The following is a 21,758-nucleotide window of genomic DNA, read 5'->3' as shown; positions in this document are numbered from 1 at the left end:
CAAATTCCTGGTTTGGAGGCTTGTTTTGATTGCATTAAAAGCAGGTGTACTGCCAAATAGAGAGTGTAAAATAGTAAGTTAGGTTGAAAAAAGGCACACATCCATCAAGTTCAACCTTCAACCTGTAGGCTGCCAGTCCCCATAGAGGTTACCAGATAGCCAATCACAGCCCTTATTTTGCACCACCCAGGACCATTTTCATGCTTGTGTTGCTCCCCAATTCTATTTGCATTTGAATGTGGCTCATGGCTAAAAAAAAAAAAAACTGAGGACGCCAGTATAGTATATAGTTAAAAAAATAAGAAATGTTTATTTAAAAAAAGAGTGTAAGCCTTGAAAGAGAAATACCATTGTCTTATTTTGTAGTTTTTATGATCAAGGGCTTCCAGATAATAGATCCTATAATTCTACCAGCAAATAATATGTATATATTAAGTCTGCTTCCAGTCTTGCTTTAGGCAGGGATTTTACATATACATATACATTACGTTCATGGTCAGAGTACTTGTCTTGCTAGACTAACGGTATGATCAATTACCTTTTATGTGAGAGGCAAACTGTTGCCTGGGAAGGCCTTAGCCTTATTTAGCTGTGAGAGCTATGGCCGAGACAAACCATCAAGACCACTGAGCTCTGAAAATACATATATTTGAACCACTAATGTGAACGAAAATAATGCAGGGCTGCTAATGGTAGTGTTAAAAAATGAAATGGAATTATTCAAGGGAGGGGAGTTTAATTATATGACAACATTATCTCTTCTAGGAATTGAATTTGCTTTTCCAGGAATATACTGTAAGCTTTAAAGCAAGTCACATATTGTGGCCCAAATCGGATGATTGAACTGTTTGCAACCTGGGCCAATGATTGGATCATAATGAGGGCATATGGAGAGCCAACTGGCAAGACTACATCAATGTGATCATGTAGTTGTGATCCAATGGGATTTTCAAGACTTTCCAATATATTTTTCAGATATTGATTGAGCAAGCCATCAGAATACCCAAATACACAAGCCAATAAGCAGCACTCTGCAGGATCTGAATTGGCAGCTTTTAATGGCTCATGTATTACCACCACGGCACGAGTTACCATTTACTTGGATGAACAAAAGAGTCAATTTCTTTGATATTTCTTTTTATTTTAGAAATAATAAAATAAGACATAATATTAATTAAAAAAATCTGTACAATCCCGAATCTGTGCAGTACATTTTAGGAAGACTTTGATACAATAAAAAGGCTACAACCAGAAATGAAATATTTACAATGATTGTCAGAAGCTGTCCAAACCAGAATTAGCATTGGCTAAAGATGATGACCAGGCTATGCCATTTGACCTTTACTAAGCCAACAGCAGCCAGAGTTTAATGACATTACAGTACATTTGCTCATGTAGTTACCCCAATATCAGAGCAGACATAACAAAAGGTAAAAGGCTGATGCAAGTTTAAACCCTTTGTCTTTAACAAAAAGATTGAAATCTAATATAAATAAAAAATGTTCCCAACTTTAGCTGTTAAGGGAAATCCTGCCATCAAACTAGCTATCGCTTAATAAATATAATAATTTACCCACATTTCCATAATGTAACATTTGAGGGGGGTTTAGTCTTTTGCCTAGTAATCTAGACCAGTCGTTTGTAATATTCTTTTATCTATGAATATTTTTTTCCTGCATATTTGAAGCCAAATAATGACTACAACATTTATCATAAGACTTATGAGGTTAATAGGGTATTAGCCAACTTGGCTGTAAGGTGCATAGCCCTGGGAGACATTGGCAGGTAAAAAGTCTAGAATTAAAGAGACCAGGGCTTTCTTTTAAATCAGGAAACAGAAGGTCAGCAATATCACCCAGACCCCCATTCCCTGCTAGAAATAGAAATTCTGAAACTGCTAGAAATAGAAATTCCACTCTGGCAGTAAATGATTTTTTACTAAAAACACAGTATAAATGTTGGATTGCAAGAGAATAGATTGAAAAGGCATCTAGTGATCTACAGCATGTTTTTACCACAAAAAGGACATCTCCCAAAACAAAGTTATATATCATATCTTCACTGCAAAAGCATTGGAAGCTGAGAAACAATATGGATTTTGATAACTAGACAAATATTTATACATACATTATATTTACACAAAATAAACTCCATATGTGTTTTCACATGCAGTGTTCTGTTAAGACACCCCCTTAATGTCTCATTTCAAGTATTTCAGGAAGAAAAAACAAGATACCTTAGAACACATATAAAATCCACTCTCAGTGTTAAAAAAAAAAAAAAAATCTTGTGCCTCTCTTAGCTCCTGAACACAAAATAAGAGATGCAAGTGTTGCTTCAGTTTAATTGAGGGTGAGCGATAGTGAAAATTATGTTTGGATGATGAGCTTTAACAATTCAGCTTGATATTAAAGATGAAAGCTGTTTTTCAGTTCCACGTAGCTTCTCTGCAAATAAAAGTCTTGATAAGCATCTTAAGCAGCAGAGAAACTGTGTAGAGAAGCTGCACTGAATAAAGGTGGATTTCAACAACCACCCACACATGTATTTTTTATATATATATATATATATATATATATATATATATATATATATGTGTGTGTGTATGGTTTCAGACACAAGAGCATACTGGGGCTTAATTATAAACATTGGGCAAATTTCCATCTAGGCAGTAACCCATAGCAACCAATCAGTGATTAGCTTTTTTTTCAGCCAGCTGCAGGTTGTAAAACACAATATGATTGGTTGCCATTAGTTACTGTCCAAGTGCAGATTTGCCAGGGGTTTAGAAATGAGCCCCACTGAAACCTCTGTGAGGTCTACACGTTGGTAGGTGGATGGGGAGAAATGCTATACCACACTGGTTCCCAAACTGTAGAGATAAAATGAAAACACTAATTTGCTGTTCTTGATTGTCTTGCAACTATGGCTTAAATGTTACTACATCATTGTTTTCCTATATATTTAAAATTTAAGGGAGGGTGGGTGTCAGACAATCACCTCTCTAGCATATAATAGGGCCCCCCTTCACTGATTTAAAAAAAAAAAAATTGATAAAAAAAAAAACCATTCATTTGGGCACTAAATATTCTAGTTAATAAGTATGCCATAACACATCTTCCCATCCATAGTCACAACCTCCGTAGACTTCTAGAGGAACCATGGACTATTAAGCCACTTGAACTTTAGTATAAGGGCAAGTTCAATAATTTAGACATTTAAGATCAATCTTTCCAGTTGAAAAATGTTTCACTAGTAGATAAATGTATATTGGAAACCATTTATACTTTATAGGTAAGAAACTGCAAAATGAGATCATGTTTTACCCTAAAAGACACCACATTCTTATAGGACTGAAGGCAAGAAATTCATGTCAACCTATAAACTTCAACTTCTCATTTTAAATGGCTTGTTCGTGTACTAACACTGGATAGTCTGCATTCCATAAAATTATTGAAACATTTTTTTTCATTAAAGACCTTCAATTCCCTTTCAGAAAAAGTGCACATCTACCCGGTAAAGACAAAGGGTTTTGTCTGCATGTAACCAAAAACAAATAATTAAGAATTCTGAAACTATGAACAGTTTCTAATTGGTTGGTAACTACAGTCCACTTTCAAATGAAAAAGAACATGCTTAAATAAATAACATATGCCCCTATCACTGGGACCTTTTGAGGTTTGAAGATTTGATTAAATTCTAGGTATCATTGCCTAGACGCCACTTATTCTTCTAATTGGCATTTTGTGTTTTTTCTTGTTTGTTTTTATAGATTTTTTATTTACATTTGGCTTCAAATACCAAAATAATTGATAACCTTAATAAAAAAAAATTTACACTTTTCAAAACAATATGAAAATAGTCTGGGGGATCAAGTAGAGGTTGTTGTGCAGGGTAGAAGGTAAGTCAAAGTGCATAGAAGTCACATTGGAGTTCACCATGACTGTATCTGTAGCAAAAAGACGCTGTCTGTCTTAAAAAACACTGGGGGTCATTTATCAACACTGGGCAAATTTGCCCATGGGCAGTAACCCATGGCAACCAATCAGATTGTTGCATTCATTGTTCTACTTGCAGCTGGCTTTAAAAAGCTAAGCACTGATTGGTTGCTATAGGTAACTGCCCATGGGCAAATTTGCCCAGTGTTGATAAATGAGCCCCACTGTGTGCTCTAGAAAATACAATGAGTAAAGAGATTGAAAAAAAAAAAAGAACTGAAAAGAGTCCCTCAGCTGTGGTGTGTTGTACCTCAAAAGGTGCCAATCAGCAACACTGAGAAGGATTTTATACCACCAGCTACATAAAGTTAAATCTCATTTCTATAATCATTGTGGGCATGTCAAACCTTCTGGATTTTTTGGAGAACAAGTCACAAAAGAGGCACACTTGTCCCCGTGGAAACAGTCCATTTCCATAAAATAACCTTAATCACTTGTTTGGTGGAATGTTATGCCAATGAAAAGTAGGTTGAAAAAATCTTTACATCAATCGTTCTTTAATATTAAAAGACTTTAGGTAGCTGGGAAGTAATTAACATTATCCTTAGTCAAAGGGGCTAGACCCACAGAATAACAAATCTCAAAAACATGCATGATCGTGTCTTCTCCTTCATCATTATCAATAACATTAACTCCATATCATAAAATACTCTTTGGTTTGTTGTCTTCCCTTTTAACAAATATATTAGCAGCAGGTAAATGAAATTTTAATTAACTTCTACTTGGACTTCCATTTCACCGTGGGTTCCATTACTTTAAAGGTTCTGACCTTTGCAAGAGTGACGGATCCTAGCAACACCAACTTGTTCTGGTTTCAATACCAACAATACTATTAACCGCGTTACAAACCACCCTTTCATTGCAGGACATTTGTTAAGGGCCTGAAGGCCTTCACAGGTTTCCATTCATTAGGACAAGATTATTTTTAATGGCATACAGTTTTTCAAATACTGTAAAAGAGTTCAGAAACTATATGATCTTATTTTAATATGCATACTTGTTCTAAAACTACAGAAATGAATTAAAGATGAAGATAAAGTAAGGGGGGCATTTTTATTTAATAAATAAGCTATTATAAAAGTATTTATTGGAATATGTACGTAGCACATCCCTTTTAATAAATTAATCTGCAATACCCCGCCTATACTGTGAAGTCCTAGACTGCCCTTGTCAAGAAAAATGTCAATATGGCTCACATCTGGTGCTTCATACCAACAAACTCCCAGCCAAACTAAAGGAATGAATCAAAGATTTCACTTTTCCATGTTTACAGTTATTAGAAACTCTTTTACAGTATCATCTGCTCCAAATAATAATTTTTTCCAATGTGTTCCATCAGTTCCAAATGAGATTCTCCTTTTTTCCAATGCTTTTTTTGTATTTTTGTTTGATACAAGATCAATCCACCATCCGCCTCTCCCCTTTCTCTCAAAATAAACTCTCTGAACTTTGCAAACATACAAATTATTCATAGCAGCTATAAATCTTTCCAACACGCTCAGGGGAAATTTAGTGTGTGCTTGTCAGTTAATGCCCCCATAAATGTGATCTTGAGTCTTGAGATGGATTCCTCAGAATCTGTGGTAAGGCCAACATTCATTTTCTTTGACTAAATTTCTGAGGTGGGAACTCTTACAATTGTAGATAATGGTGTTAAAATAGTTTATAAATTTGCTGATTCACCTTCAAACCACAACATTTGGAATGTCATTTTTTTCTAAAAAAACAAAAAGTGCTATTTTTACTTTTTGTGATTGCCCAGAAGAGTTGTAATTCTACTACTCCCGACATATAGAGTAGACCTTGTTTTGTGCCAGCTACAGGTCTATTGTGTATAGAATTCATCTTTAATATCTGCTGATAGGTAGGGATCTGTTCCAGATTTCTCATACTTCTAGTTCCTAATTTATTTGATACTTTATCAGAAGTTTGTTTCTACATAGAAAATGTATAGATTGAAAAAAGCACACTTATAGAGAGAGGCCCTTGCATTATTTTTAAGGCTTCTCCAAAAAGATAGGGGATTTTGGATAGAATTTCTACGAGCATGTTTAAATAGCATACATCACTACACTTATTTTTGGCATTTAAGGGCCAACACTTCTGTGACACCTCTTTCTCCTCAATACATAAGAAATACAATACAAAAATGTACACCACTGCAACACAGCGTAGGTGTAGGTAAGTAGCAGCATTTTAGAATTTAAGGCAGAATTTTGCCCATTGTTATGCCATTAAAAATGGACTTGTTCCCAATATTAGATAAAACTGAAAACTTAACAAGCTTGCCTGCAAGTTCAAGTTTTGTCAAAAAATATAACAATATTTTATATATTTATATTTATACAAATTGTACAACATTATGTGCCTTCAGATTACACTTCAAATTGTTTAGTGCTTCAACTTCCACCTGTCCACTTTAAAAGATGCTGTATTTAACCCTAGAGCAACTGGTGCAAAAGTATAGGATGTCAGATTGTGGCATGTGTGAGCCAGAGGTCAACAAATGGTACTGCATTAGCGCTATGCATTCATATGCAGCACTTTCTATATCGTACTATATAGATTTGTGTCGAAGGACATCATATCTGCAGTTGCTTTTAGTCCAGCCTTGGTTATCCAGCTGTTTTTCTTTAAACACCCCTTACCTAGAGTACCAAGGTCTGAGAACTGAAATGGGCCCATGTCCAGCATTTGGTGCTGACCAATTATTTTGAACAAGCAGTTTATGAGTCATATTTCAGATTCTCGTCTAAGAGGTCTGGATTCAAGAGGAACTTGGTTGCAATGGTCCATTTCGGGATGTGTGTCTGTGCTCATGCTGTCAGGAACCCCATTGTCACTGCCTTCTTCCTCTTTGCTTGTGAGAGATATTTCATTCTCATAGCAAAAGTTGTTCGTATTTGAAAGAATGTACTTCTTCTCAGCTAAGTCCCTGGCACAACAAAGAGGAGTGTTGGGCACTTCATATGTTTTGTGGAATCGTGAATAATCAACTTTGTAATAATTTCTTTCTTCAAAAAGAACAGGTTCATACCGATGGCCCCATAAGATTTCGCAAGCCAGGTAGGAGCTCCTGCACTGTGTGGTCATTGCTGTGGCTTCTACCATTCCTTCCAATATCACAACAATTTCAAAGTCAGAATTGTCCAAGTCTTGTTTGCTGAGATCATATAAAGGACTTTCTTCATTAATTTCGTGAACAATTGTTATTGGAGAAACTAGAAATATTCGGTCTATTCCACTATCAAAACCAACATTAATGTCTATTTGATCCAAGGGGATATACTCCCCTTCTGAAGTAATGCGAGATTTCAAGAGCTGGGCCCTCACATGAGCTTCAACTAGGTGGCTTTTTCTCAAGTTTCCTACTCGCCACATCAAGCACAACTTTCCATCTCGCATGGCTATTACTGCATTGTCACTAAAAACAAGAGTTTCATTTCTCTTTTTTGGCTTGGCCATTTTAGCCATCACTGCACCAATTATAAAGGCATCAATTATGCAGCCCACGATAGATTGGAAAACCACCATGAACACCGCAATAGGGCATTCGTCTGTGACACACCGGAAACCATAGCCAATTGTCGTCTGGGTTTCAATGGAGAAAAGGAAAGCAGCCGTGAAGCTGCTGACTTGGGTGACACATGGCTTGTGGCTTTCTGGTGCACCTAAGTCCTCGTGTAGCAAAGCAATTAGCCAAAAGACACAGCCAAAGAAGAGCCAAGAAAGAATGAAAGCCAGGCAAAAGATGACCAGCATCCAGCGCCAACGAATGTCCACACATGTGGTGAAGATATCAGATAGATATCGCTGTCCTTTCTCGCTGACATTAATAAACTGGACATTGCAGTGCCCATCTTTCTTCACAAACCGACTCCGACACTGTTGCCGGGTGTGGATTTTGCTTTTTCCATTCCCATATCCGTTAGCAACTGCCATTGCGGCTAGCTTCATCCCGTCCTCTTCTGAAGACACAACGCTGTAACGGTTGGGTCGCACGCTGCCCATCACTTCAGTTGAGGACTGCGGTGCTTCTGCTTTTGAAAACAGTCTTAGTTTCTGCAAAATTCTTTGGAGAAACAGTTTTGAACGATCAAAGGGAACACACACAGCGGAAAAAAAGATGGAGAGATTTCTGTCTCTGTAGAACCTTGGCTTCACCAAGGATGACTTTCTGGCATTTGCAGCTTTTGTAACAGAATCTCGTTGTCAGGTAGACATAATGATCTGCAAGAACAAAAGAATCACAGCTGTCAAAATATAAAGAAGCAATGCAGTAAAAGTAGATCAACATCCATACTGATTATAAGATGGGCTGGTACAGAAGCCCAAAACATAAGGGGTAGTTTTTCCAGACTAATTATTTTTTGATGTTTAGTTTTCCTTTAAAAACATGTCAGCCCATACAATGGAAGCAAAGTATGTTAGAGTACTTGTATGCTATAGGAGTTAAACCACTTTAGACTTTTGTTACAGGTACTGGACCTGTTAAAGGAAAACTATACCCCCCAAACAATGTAGGTCTCTATTAAAAGACACTGAGTAAAACAGCTCATGTGTAAAACCCTGCTTCATGTAAATGAACCATTATCATAATAATATACTTTTCTAGTAGTATGTGCCATTGGGTAATCATAAATAGAAAATTGCCATTTTAAAAAATAAGGGCCGCCCCCTGAGATCGTACGATTCACTTTGCATACATACAAACCACATGTAAGGTCACATGAGCCAATTAACAGACAGAGTTCTGCCTTTTGCTTTCTCACTTCTTCCTGTTACAGTTAGTGTTGTAGTATTTCTGGTCAGGTGATCTCTGAGGCAGCACAGATAGAGTCACGAAATGGGGGTTCAAGGCAAGAGATGTAAAAGGGCAATATTTATGTAAATATATATTCCAGTTTGGTAAGATTCTTTAATATGTCATTCAATTTGATATAAACTATCTGTTGCTTAAGTATTCATTTTGGGGGTATAGTTTTCCTTTAACCAGAATGCTCAAGAAAAGTGACCTTTCCATAAATTTGATCTCCGTACTCTTTGTCTACTAAAAACAAATTTAAACATAAATTAAAACCAATAGGATGGGTTTGCCTCTTATGAGGATTAATTATATATTGACTGGGATCAAATACAAGGTACAATTTTATTATTACAGAAAAAAAGGAAATCATTTTTAGAAATTTAAATTATTTGATTAAAATGGAGACTATGGGAGATGGCCCTCCCGTAATTCTGGATCCCATACCTGTACATGGAAACTAATACCCCAGAATAGTTTATATTTACCTTCCTCATTATTTGAGGCCAAGGCATCTGGTACATTATATTATATATGTGTTTTATTCTAACACACAGAAGAGTAGACAGGTCAAACCAGCAGCCAAAAGGTAAGCTGAAGTGATCTGGTGTGTCAAAGATTTGGGAAGAGTTTCAACAGCAATTTGGATTGAAACAAACATAAGGAACATAAAATGACCTGAGGCTGTTGCTTCTATTGAAGTAGCATACATATTAAAGGAGAAGGAATAGCATATAACACTACTTTTACTTACTTGACACTGGTGCTCCTATCAGCAGAAGGGATCTTCAAGCCACCAACATGGAGAGATACTCTTTCTGCTTCTTCGGGTCTTCTTGCATGCTCATTAAAGCAGAAAGCAGGACTTTAATGAAAAAGTCGCCTATTTCGCTCTACTGCACATGCCTCCGCCCCAAGAAATTTGAAAACCAATTATGCATGAAGAGGATCTCTCCGTGGTGCTCGCTAGAAAAAACCCAGGCCGGTGCGATTTTCTGCTGACCGGAGCACCGGCCGGAGGTGTCAAGTAAAAATAGTCACTTCGGGGTGCCTATCTTTTGGCACCCCAATTGTAAAATGCTATTCCTTCTCCTTTAAATATATGATGGAATTTAATACAGTTAGTCAAAGATATAATCCAAATAATGAAGAAAAAAGATGTGTTCAAGAATTTGTCATGCACAAAATGCTCATTTGCGCTACTATATTCTACTATTTTTTACAAAGAAATTGTTTGCAGCCAAGAACCAGTTAATAAGCAGATTACGTTACCTAGAACTAATTCTGAACGATCTACATGAGTTAATAACATTTATTTTTAGCCCAGGTCTCTGTAGCACGCAACTCTCCTTAGAGACACAACTGCACACAGTGTGCTCGTCTGCAAGTCATTACCCATAAAATGACCCCAAAAAATGACCATGTTCTGCACAAAGCTAGTTTTCCCATTTTTATTCTTTCTCACGCACTCACTTTATGGGGTGAGCCTTAATGTTAATTTTACAGCTGGCAAATTAGAATATGAGCACCTTTCAAACTTGTTTTACAACATCAGTGTGAACTCATTTATCGCATCACCATTTATTGTTACACCTGACAAATTGTGACAGCTGTGACTACTAACATTAAATAATGCAAGAATATATTCCTTAATGGAATCAGTGCCAAAATCAAATGCACAGACCACTGGCAACTCTAAATAAAACCATGGCAACAAAAAAATTTATTTTTAACGTCCCTCCCTGAAATTCACTGAAGAACAGCAAGACGAGTCTTTGATGCAAAGGTTGGTGTTCAGGCTTGTTAGGTTTTCATTTTAACAAAACCCATAGTAGCATGAAAAAAGGGCAAAACAGGTATGGGACCTGTTATCCAGAATGCTTGGGACCTGGGGTTTTCCGGGTAATGTATCTTTCTGTAATTTGGATCTTCAAGTCTACTAGAAAATCATGTAAACATTAAATAAACCCAATAGGCTGGTTTTGTTTCCAATAAGGATTAATTATATCAAGTACAAGGTACTATTTTGGATTATTATATCCAGAAAGCTCTGAATTACAGAAAGGTTGTCTTCCACAGACTCCATTTTATCCAAATAATCAAAATTTTAAAAAATTATTATTTTTTCTCTGTAATAATAAAACAGTGCCTTGTACTTGATCCCAAGTAAGATATAAATTAATCTATATTGGAAGCAAAACCAATTCTTTTTTTTTTCTGAGCAAATCTTTTTCACATTGTTTACCAATAAATGCTCACTAAACATGATGACATTTCTTATAATGCACAGGGAGTCTCATATATCTATATATTTATCAATATTAGTTGGACCTGTAATACTGCTTGGACTACCTAGTCACATCCAGACACAGGCCCATTATATCATTTTGTAAAAGGCATGTTAGGATTCACCAAGCTTTACATTTTAGATGCATTATCTCAAAGCTGTGATATTATGTTAGCTTTACTTAGTAAGAAAAACCACACACAGCTTCTATAATTTGTGAGTATAATGTCCCTTTTGGCCTAAAATGAAGGAAGGTTCAAACGGAAACAGCTGTATACGTGTAAAAATATTTTAAACAGTTCTCTTTATTCAATCGGTATTTTTATAAGGAAAATGAGCTTGTCCCTCCCTGGTGGCGTTCATTTTTATAGCTTACATTATTTTCATTTTACCCTGCCTATTGTTATTTGTTTTTATCTTTTGTATTGCAGCCATTAACTCTAAAGGGTTGTGAACTTCCGTGGCAAGCTTCCTCTTCTTGGAATAAGGTACAACAGACCGTACTGGCAACATTAATATGTATGCACTAAAGAACACTTTACTGATGTCTAGTTTATTCATTTTATTGGTGCTAACAGCAACACTTTAATTACTGAACTTCCTTTATATTTAAAGTTACCTATTAATAACACTGGTATCAAGTCTCATATTTACCAGCCAGGGTGGCCCTACCATTACTGATGAAACACTGAATATTTTACCAATATTTAAGGGAAAAGTCCTATTTATAAATTGTCCTTCTTGGGACCAAGAAATAAACTTGATGTTCATAACCCACTTTTACAGACATATATATATTGACATATTGTACAGGTGTTATATTGTTCTTTAATGGAAGATCTGCTGAAAATAATCCTAGACTTGGGGCTGGCCAAAGTTTAGCCCAACCAGGAAATCTCCTGTCCAGCCCTGACAGTGTACCATGCAGAGTTTGCTTTCTGTTCTGTAGTGTGTAGTAGGATGGGACTTCTGTGATCTGTGCTCAGTTATACCCAATAGGCACGTGCTCCTCAGAGCCGGGCCAAGCTGACCGGGTGCCCTAGGCAGCCCGCTACCCCCTCTGCGCGAACATCCATGCGTCTGACTGTGACTGTGCGCAGTAGCAGAGGGTGAGGGAGGGGAGAGAGGGGAATGAAGGAGACGAAGGAGGGGAGAGCTACAGAAGGCAGCAGAGTAGTCAGAAGATGCTTAATAGATACCTGCCAAGCGCCCCCTTATCGTTGCACCCTAGGCAGGTTCTGCCTACCCCTAGTTCCGGCCCTAATGCTCCTGCTCCTATTTGTCCATCTTTCTAGTCTGTACAGTCTAAATACAGTAAAGAACAGAAAGCACATTCTGCATGGTGAAGTACCATTTATGTAAAAATGGACTTCAAGTGGCCATAATGTTATGAAAAATAAAATATAAAAATGATGCTTATGTATAGAGATATCTAACAATGATACACAAGCCATTGATTGTATGTTTTATTTTTATTGAAACCATACTTGTTAAGATAAAAATCAATAAAACAATAAATAATTTAAAAAAAATTATGCTTAGGCACAAAATGTATTGTAGGGGGCTTCTTTTTATTTTTCCCCTCAAAATGCATAGCAGAGTAATGAAAATGTAAAAGAAAAAACAACATGCAACACATAAATAAGTAAGATTTTCCATACCTTAAGGGAGCTTCACACACATGGAAATATATGTTTGCAGGGTTTTTTTTTTAGTAGGTTTGTTGAAGTGGGGTTCACTTTCACTTGCTAATTCCTTGCCTCTTTGTCAGGAAGGTCTAACCTGTGAAAACAAAGCAGAAAGCTCTAAGTTAAAAGAATGTCACCCATTGCGCCTCATCATTAAAAGCACCTGTAAAGATAAAAATTGGATGCATGAGAGACATTATTTTTGTTTCATAGTTGCAATTATGGCATCTTAAAGGTTCCCCTACTTTTCCTTCCAGGCATGTGGAATCTCATACACGTTAGACATTCCAGTAGTTTCTTTTAGACCACCAAAGGCAAATACGTCAGTGATACAATCATTGTCGGACTGGCCCACCGGGTAACCAGGAAAACTCCCGGGGGGTCCAGATGTCAGTGGGCCCTCATGCTGCTAAACTTTTGGCCTATTTCATGGCCATTCCCTATTTCTATGAGAACAAATAGGCTAAATAGATGGAATAATAGATTATAGGATGTAAAGAAAAGAGACTAGGAGAATAGAGGTTGAGTGAGGAGAGGAAGAATATTAGTACTGAGAGTGGGCCCCTGGTATAGGGTTTTTTGGTGGGCCACTAATCTAAAGCTTTTGGGTGGGCCCCTGGTGTCTCAGTCTGACACTGGATACAACTCACCTGGCAGTTATTAGCTAGCATAACTCTAAGGGGCAGATTTACTAAAGGGTGTGTTTCGAAGTTATGTGAATTTTTTACTCTAATAAATGTACTCACAACGCGAATAGCAGGTTATTTATGAAAAAAAAAACAACGACATTCGAATTCAAATCAGAAAAAAAACTCGAACGTCAGGAAGGCAATCAACATATTCAAATGGTTCAATGAACCTCTACCGTTGACTTGTACATAAACTCGGCAGGTATGAGATTGCGAAAATTTGAATTAGAACTGTTTCCAGGGTCAAGGGGTGATAAATATCACATTCAAACTCAAGTTCGAATTCGTTGGTGAATTAAAATTGGAATTTGTGAGTTTAGACCAAAACCGAAAATTCGAATTTACCATTCGATCCATAAATCTGACCCTAAGCCTCTATGCTTGACTTGTCTTTAAATCCATGGGCAGATAGAATTAGTAGTGAACAGGACTAAATACTCTAAAAACATCTTGCATGGGAAGAGTATCTAGTAGTGCTAAGTCTAAAGCAAATGCATATGTGGAGTAATCTTGAAGATGTTTCACCATTAATCCAAGATGTTTCTTGGCGCTAAAGAAGTAACTAAAGAAGCTGATCACTCATCTAGTTAGTTTAGACTTATGACTACTAGATATTTTATATTATGTACTGGATGAGTGAAAACCTGCACAGAAACATTGCAATGGGAAGTTAATAGTTGATGACTTACAAGCAGTGCAGGTATGCACTGTCCTGCATCATACTTGATAGGGTTTCTGTGTTTTTATAGGACTGAGTAATGTAAAAATTGTATTGTACCATTTGGCACAAGGGCCTAATTGCTCTATACGTGGGAGCGCATGAGCAAAATCTATATTGGACTTGAAGAAATGCAAAGGTAGGCTGATATTCACTGGCCAACATCTAACCTAATCTGCTTTAGGGTTTTATTTCTGTATACACCAGTATACTTGCTTATTAGAATCTACCAGCTCCGCTGAGAGGCTCTTCCCCTTAATAAAGCAGCATTTTCCTGCAACCCCCTTCCCCGACCAGCTTCCCAATATGACCTGTTGCTCTTCCCTTGACATAATACTCTTTGTATAGTGAAGTGCACTGAAAATGTCAGGTCTTTTTCTGACTCCGACATCCTGCTCCTATTCTCTCATATTCTCAATGGCACCTGGGCATACCTCCCAACATTTTGGAAATAAAAAGAGGAACAAAAAAGTTGACACCCATTTTACAAAATTTGTCAGGTTATGAAAGTTTACATATTTCTGTGGTTTTTTTTTTCCGTTATTACAGTTTTGCTAATGAAGGTGCATTGCCCTTTAAAATGTGAGTCTAAATTATCCCTTATCTAAATTGTTACAATTACTTATTGTTGAAATTATTACAAAAGTGTCTGCTACTGTGGCTGTTCTGGACTCTCTGCCAAAAGCCAATTAAGTTAGAAACATTGTTTCTTTTTCTGGCTGTTCAGCGCAGAGAAAAACGGAACTTTCCAGTACAAACGAGGGACTGAGGGTTGAGCTGTCAAAAGAGGGACTGTCACTAAAAACAGGACAGTTGGGAGGTATGCCCGGGTAGTGATATTGGCTCTTCCTATATTCCCTACATCAGCTGTAGGAGCGCAGGAAGAATGCAGGTCCTCTGGTAGCTATTATTGGATTGCTGAATGAATGAAAGCCACAGTATACAAAATTGAACCGGCGTTTTCCCTAAAATAATAAGCATGTGCTCGGATTGCCGATGCACCTATTAATAACGTCTACAGCTCTAAATTTAGCTCATAGCCCACACTGGGCCTGTCATGTTTTCCATAGGTAAAAAATTGATTAGTCCCAGATATAGACTTAAATTCAAATAAGCAGCAGCAGCTCTATAAAACTCTGTGGTTTGGAGGGGGGGAAGGTTAAAACCTAAATAAGATGTTGGAAATTTTTTTTGGATATCAACAAAATAAACCTTGTCAAATTTTCCAAAGATCAGAATTTATTACATCCAGATAACGTGTGTAATGTGATGGTGGTGGGAGTGAGAGAGGAACATTAGAACATGTGAAAACTCGGGCTGCCCAAATGGACAGGAGACTTGAACATTAGGAGAAAGTTATATTAACAGAAAGCTTAATTAAAAACATAAAATCCAAAGACTTTTCCCACCCAGTCTGCATTTTTTTTACAGATCTGATGAAAAGGGGGGGGGGGGACTCAGACCCTATTTGATCCTTTGCATTCTTTTCTATTCAGATCAGATTAGTAAGATTCTGAGTCTTCAATTCCCTCACTCTTTTAGTATTTACCACCTACGCTGGGAGGCAAGTCCATGTTCTATTCTGGAGACCAGGTATAAAAAAGGATTGCACTTGGTTGAACAGGGAGGTCTTGCTTTGCTCTGCCAGTTAGCTAGAAGGATCACTAAGCACTGCAGCCTAGAGTAACATCAAACACCACCAAATTCTTTAAGTGATGCCAACCTACAAAATCCACATGTAAAATTGTGATTTACATGTGAAAAGCCCTTTCTTAAATGCAGCAGTATGTTTATTTTTATGCAGTAAACAAATATTGAACCCCAAATGGTAAAGTTGAGCAATGCTAGACTGCTATAGGTTGGTAATTATTATATATGATGATGATAGATAGGGGTGGCTACAGTTTCCTTCATTAATTCAAAACCTGGCAGGTTTATTTGGGGGGTAGGATAAGACTTTTCATTAAAGATCTCTGATGCCTTATAGGATGCTGCCTGACACTGTGTTTGCTTCTTTCCCACACTGTTAACACGTTTACTCTTCCTCCACAATGCAGATAAATATGTATAGACCAGCATGATAAAAACTGCTTTCAGCTAAGGTACACAAAGGGATCAGATATGTCTGCTAGAGCTGCAACAGTCTGTAATTCAAATATAGGTACAGGACCTGTTATCCAGAATACTCAGGACCTGGGGTTTTCAGGATAATGGATCTTTCCATAATTGGGATCTTCATACCTTAAGTCTACTAGAAAGTCATGTAAACCCAATAGTTTGGATCAAGTACAAGGTACTGTTTTATTATTACAACTAAAAAAGAATTTATTTTTAAAAATGTGGATTATTTGGATAAACGTTTCGTTTAGGGGAGACAGCCTTCCTGTTATTCTGAGCTTTCTGGATAACATATTTCAAGGTAAGGGATCCCATACCTGTAAAGGAAGTTTTATTATGGGGATGGTATTCTGGACCCCGTATAATCCACTTGTCTATTGAAACAATGGAACATATTGGAATATGAACAGTGAACAAATGTACCTCCATGCTATGCAACTCTGCATAACCAGACAATTTCTGGCTAGTGGTACAAGTATGGGACCTGTTATATGAAAGGATTTTTCTGTAATTTGGATCTTCATAACTAGTCTACTAGAAAATCATATAAACAATAAATAAACCCAATAGGCTGGGTTTTGCTTCCAATAAGGATTAATTATATCTTAGTTGGGATCAAGTACAATCAAAATCAAAATCATTTTAAAAATTTGGATAAAAGACAGTTCCATAGAAAAAATCCAATGGCACAAAGGATTGATGCAAAATCAATCCTGTGTGCCATTGGATTTTTTTCTATGGAACTGTTCTTATGAGGTGGCCGAGCCTCTACCTTTTGAGCACCAGGTATCTTTATTATCCTTTCCGTTGGGGTGTGCGGGAGCCGAATCTGTTAGAGTCTATGGGAGACAGCTTTCTGGATAATGGGTTTCCAGATAATGGATCCCATACCATATTAAAAGCTTGCAGCATATTTCAATATTTTAAGTTTCAGTTAGGTTATTAGTTACCTCCGGTGAAAGAAAGTGTGCGTCTATAGATAGCCATGCATTTACATCATTTGAAAATGCGCATACAGACATGCATCATTTTTATTGAGGATTCACATGGCCCACATGGAGCCAACAACATGGTAAACACAACAAATCAGGATCCCATAGGAGTCAGTTTAGATTACGCAGAGGTCCTCAGTGAGAGTTATTCTATTGAGCAGAGTGGATTTAATGCTATAGATCAGGTTCTTGAATTTGCCACCCACAAATTGGTTAAAAGCAGTTGTTTTAAGTGCTGCTTTTTTTCTGCAGTGAGAAATGTCACATTTTTACTACAAGGTACTGTTTTATTATTACAGAGAAAAAGAAAATAATTTTTAAAAATTTGGATTAAGTGATTACAATGGAGTCTTTTGGAGACTTTCTGTATAATGGGTTTCCGGATAACGGATCCCATACCAGTATAGCAAATCCACCATGCTGTTCATTAACAGTCATTTCAGATCTCCAGTTTGACATTATGAAATAACGATTTCTAAGGTTACCAGCTCATCAGCAGAACCCACAGTTCACACTCCTATTTCTGGCCACTGTAACATGTTATCAACCCAAGTAAGACTTATTCAGCAGGAGCAGAGACTTCTTCAGTCCTAGGAGAATTAACTGATTCCCCAAGTGACGCCACAATCCTACATGTTGCTATGCTGGGCTGCTTTGCTACCGTTCAGACACGCTCCCCTGTCTTCTGTAAACACAAGCACCTTTTGTTTTCCTTTTTTTGCAATGTGATATAGATCCCTAAATCAATGTTTTATAGGCTCAAATTCCTCAGGAACTATACGCATTTATAGCAAGTGTATCTCAGTTTATAACAATACCTGCCAGCATGCAGCACTTTACACACTTAACAGATATGAAAGACATGGCCTTAAGTAGTAGCAGCAAAACAACATATGGAGGAGAACTATGTGCCTAAGAGCTTGCTTTCCTATTAGCTGGACGGCTGTACTTAAGACACACACATGCGTGTTGTCATATATATCCACAGTGTAAAACTATAGTTTGGAAAACCTCCAGACTTGCTGGTGACGGAAGAAGCAACAAGATACACTACATTACAATCAAGCAGGACAGGTGCTGGTGACTTTATGTACTCAATCTCAAATGAAAACAAGTCTGTCTCTACTTTACCACAGCTTTTTGGAGAGAAACAGCTCATATGTTCAATTGGCCCGGCTAAATTGAGAATGACAAGTTCAAATGGAGCATTTATAAAATGTTTGTTGCTTGTTTATTGTTATCCAATCTTAAGAGCAGCAAAGTCTCAGGGAATTTAGCCAACAGACATCACATATGAGGAACACAGTTAAAGGGCTCTACTATATCAAGGTGATGAATTTGCGTAGTCACAGTGTTAATAATACTCTGTGTCAGGGCTCTATGTAGGGGTCATAGGGCCCTTAACAAAACATACATTTTAGGACTGTACAATCCATGATGATCCTACCTACAATCCATGTACTTTAACACTAACTGAATGGCCACATTTCCTTCCCAGAGACTATTATCCCACTGCTACTATAGGCACCATCTCTCCTTACTATACCTGTTATACCACAGCCACAGTCCTTTCGCAGAGACTATTATCCCACTGTTCTATAGGCACCATCTCTCCCTACTATAACTACCATGCCACAGTCACAGTCCCTTCCCAGAGACTATAACCCCCATGGCAACTACAGGTACTATCTCTCCCTACTATGCCTGCTATCCCACAGCCCCTTCCCAGGGATTATTATCCCACTGCTACTATAGGCACCATCTCTCCCTACTATACCTGCTTTCCCACAGCCACATTCCCTTCCCAGAGACTTTTATCCCACTGCTACTATAGGCACCATCTCTCCCTACTATACCTGCTATCCCACAGTCACACTCCCTTCCCAGAGACTTTTATCCCACTGTTACTATACGCACCATCTCTCCCTACTATATCTGCTATGCCACAGTCACAGTCCCTTCCCAGAGACTATTATCTCACTGCTACTATAGACTCCATCTTTCCCTACTATACCTGCTATCCCACAGCCACAGTCCCTTCCCACAGACTATTATCCCACTATTACTATAGACACCATCTCTCCCTACTATACCTGCTATCCCACAGTCACACTCCCTTCCCAGAGACTATTATCCCACTGTTATTATAGGCACCATATCTCCCTACTATACCTGCTATCCCACAGTCACAGTCCCTTCCCAGAGACTATTATTCCACTGTTACTATAGGCACCATATCTCCTTACTACACCTGCTATCCCACAGTCACAGTCCCTTCCCAGAGACTATTATCCCACTGTTACTATAGGCACCATATCTCCCTACTATACCTGCTATACCACAGCCACAGTCCCTTCCCAGAGACTATTATCTCACTGCTACTATATGCACCATTTTTCCCTACTATACCTTCTAACCCACAGCCACAGTCCCTCTCCAGAGACTAGTATCCCTGCTGCTATTATAGGCATCATTTCTCCCTACTATACATTCTAACCCACAGTCACACGCCCTTCCCAGAGACTATTATCTTACTGCTACTATAGGCACCATCTCTCCCTACTATACCTTCTAACCCACAGCCAAAGTCCATTTCCAGATGATGTTATAGCCGCTAATGTTTTAGGCACTGCTGTCCATTCTGCACAGTTAATACATTTTTAATGAAATTAACACTGAGAGTTACCACACCCCTCCTGTGTATAATTTCTGCTTCTCAACTTCCATTCTGCTAAACATTTCTCTCTGGCATCAGAGAGAAATATGCATATCATAACATTTTCTTACTGAGCACAACGTCCCCTAAAATGCAGAAGTGGTGTGTAAGTTAGCTTGCTTTATATGTGGAAATGCGTTGCTCAGGTTACATCACTCCCCTCTACATCCTGACTGTGCAAATACATAGGAGGATCTACTGACTGTCAGACTTTAGTTTATAAAAGAGTTCCACCAAGCAGCTCCGCTCTTCTGAGCAGTAGATGGGAAATCTGATATTCTGTGCATTATTTCAGCTGTCAGATAAAATGATGCAACATCTTCTGACTGAGCGGTTGCTTTTTTTCTTTTTAAAGGGGACGAAAACAAAATTGCATTTTTATGTCTAATGATTTATATCATTTCACAATGGAGCTTTATTTGTTTTTCTTTCTGTAAGAAATGTGTTGTTTTTATTCTGTCTGCAACCTGGTATTTTAACTGCCACCTGGTTGCTACGGTGTCCCTAAATGCCAAGGTTTGAAAGAGGCATAATAAAAAGCGACCGTAAAATAGTGTGAATTCTACTTATATTTTATTTTTTATTTTAGCGCTTTTCTCTCCTTTTGTCTCATGCATTCAATACACATTTAATTAAGGTAATTCATGGAACACACACAAATAAGTTCTGATCAACTGCAGAATGCCAGGATAATCATGCTTTCCAGTATGTTGTCCTTTTTTTTTTACAGGATCACCAGTACCTAAACATGTGCAGAAATTTCACTTATTTTTGGAAAGCAGAGAGCTGACCAACAGCCGAGGCATTTGCAGAAAGAAGAGCGCCCGGTTGCCAGTAAAATGTTATGCGCTGCTCTCACAATCATTTTTTTTTCTTTTAAGAAATTCCAACTACTGTCCTGTCCTCCCAGGCTGATCCCACAGCTGCTGGCAGGAACCTTGTTATGTTCACAAACAGATGCTGGAGGGAGCCCAACTGTTGCATTGCATGATCTTATATTTTTAGCAATTGCATGGCAAAAACTCGATCCAACCACATGCAAAAGAAGCTCAGTGCCCATTAACCCTTCAGGGATCACAGGGGTAGCAATCACTACCTCCCTTGCTCTTTCATTATAATATAAAACTACTATAATGGTTAGCTTTATAAATTAAGGAGGGGGACAATTTACACAAATCAGACATGAGAAGCTTGCAACACCTCTGTCAGACAATGTTGAGAGTTGCAGTCCAACAACAGATGGAGGGCTGCAGGTTGACAATGCAAACATCTGTTACAGTATCTAATCTGTCCTTTACATTTACATTATGCTGTAGCTAGAAATAAAGATCCAGTGCCAGAACTTACCCAATAGCAGAGAAATGTGCATGAAGCTAAAAGTACAATAAGATCCAGTGATCATTTGCAGCAGATGAAATGCGAGGCTCCAATCCATTAGAGCTTTTCCCATTCACTGATCCTTGTTAGTGACCCCTCGCCCAATACCCAGTGTTCCATTCACATCCTCTGACTGCCGCTTACCGAGGCCATGTGTTTTAAATAGCTCGCCGGTTCGGCCCTGCCCCCTTCGAGTACGGCAGCCATTCAGGAAGGAGGGGGCGGCCTGATTGACAGCAATGCGTTCGGGCTGCCGAAGTTCTCCGAGCTTCTCACACGAGGAGTGACGTAGTGTATGAGGAGCTGATGGTGAAGCGACATTGCACTGCTGGAAGTGCACTATGGAGGGGGCACTAGCACTGCTTAATCAA

General features: G+C 38.0%; 1 protein-coding gene across 1 annotated transcript; it reads right to left on the bottom strand.

The window, feature by feature from the left end:
• Positions 1 to 1,141: 1,141 nt before the first annotated feature.
• Positions 1,142 to 21,527, bottom strand: kcnj2.S (potassium inwardly rectifying channel subfamily J member 2 S homeolog). Its single transcript, XM_018238296.2, has 4 exons — positions 21,358 to 21,527; positions 12,751 to 12,871; positions 4,164 to 8,228; positions 1,142 to 3,984 (listed from the first exon to the last, which is right to left on the bottom strand). The coding sequence occupies exon 3, from the start codon at positions 8,007 to 8,009 to the stop codon at positions 6,732 to 6,734; it is 1,278 nt and encodes a 425-aa protein (XP_018093785.1). The 5' UTR covers positions 8,010 to 8,228; positions 12,751 to 12,871; positions 21,358 to 21,527; the 3' UTR covers positions 1,142 to 3,984; positions 4,164 to 6,731.
• Positions 21,528 to 21,758: the final 231 nt, after the last annotated feature.

The sequence above is a fragment of the Xenopus laevis genome, chromosome 9_10S (genome assembly GCF_017654675.1).
Source record: "Xenopus laevis strain J_2021 chromosome 9_10S, Xenopus_laevis_v10.1, whole genome shotgun sequence".
Classification (NCBI taxonomy): Eukaryota; Metazoa; Chordata; class Amphibia; order Anura; family Pipidae; genus Xenopus; species Xenopus laevis.
The sequence above is the reverse complement of the archived record's forward strand: the minus strand, read 5'-3'. Positions and strand labels throughout refer to the sequence as shown.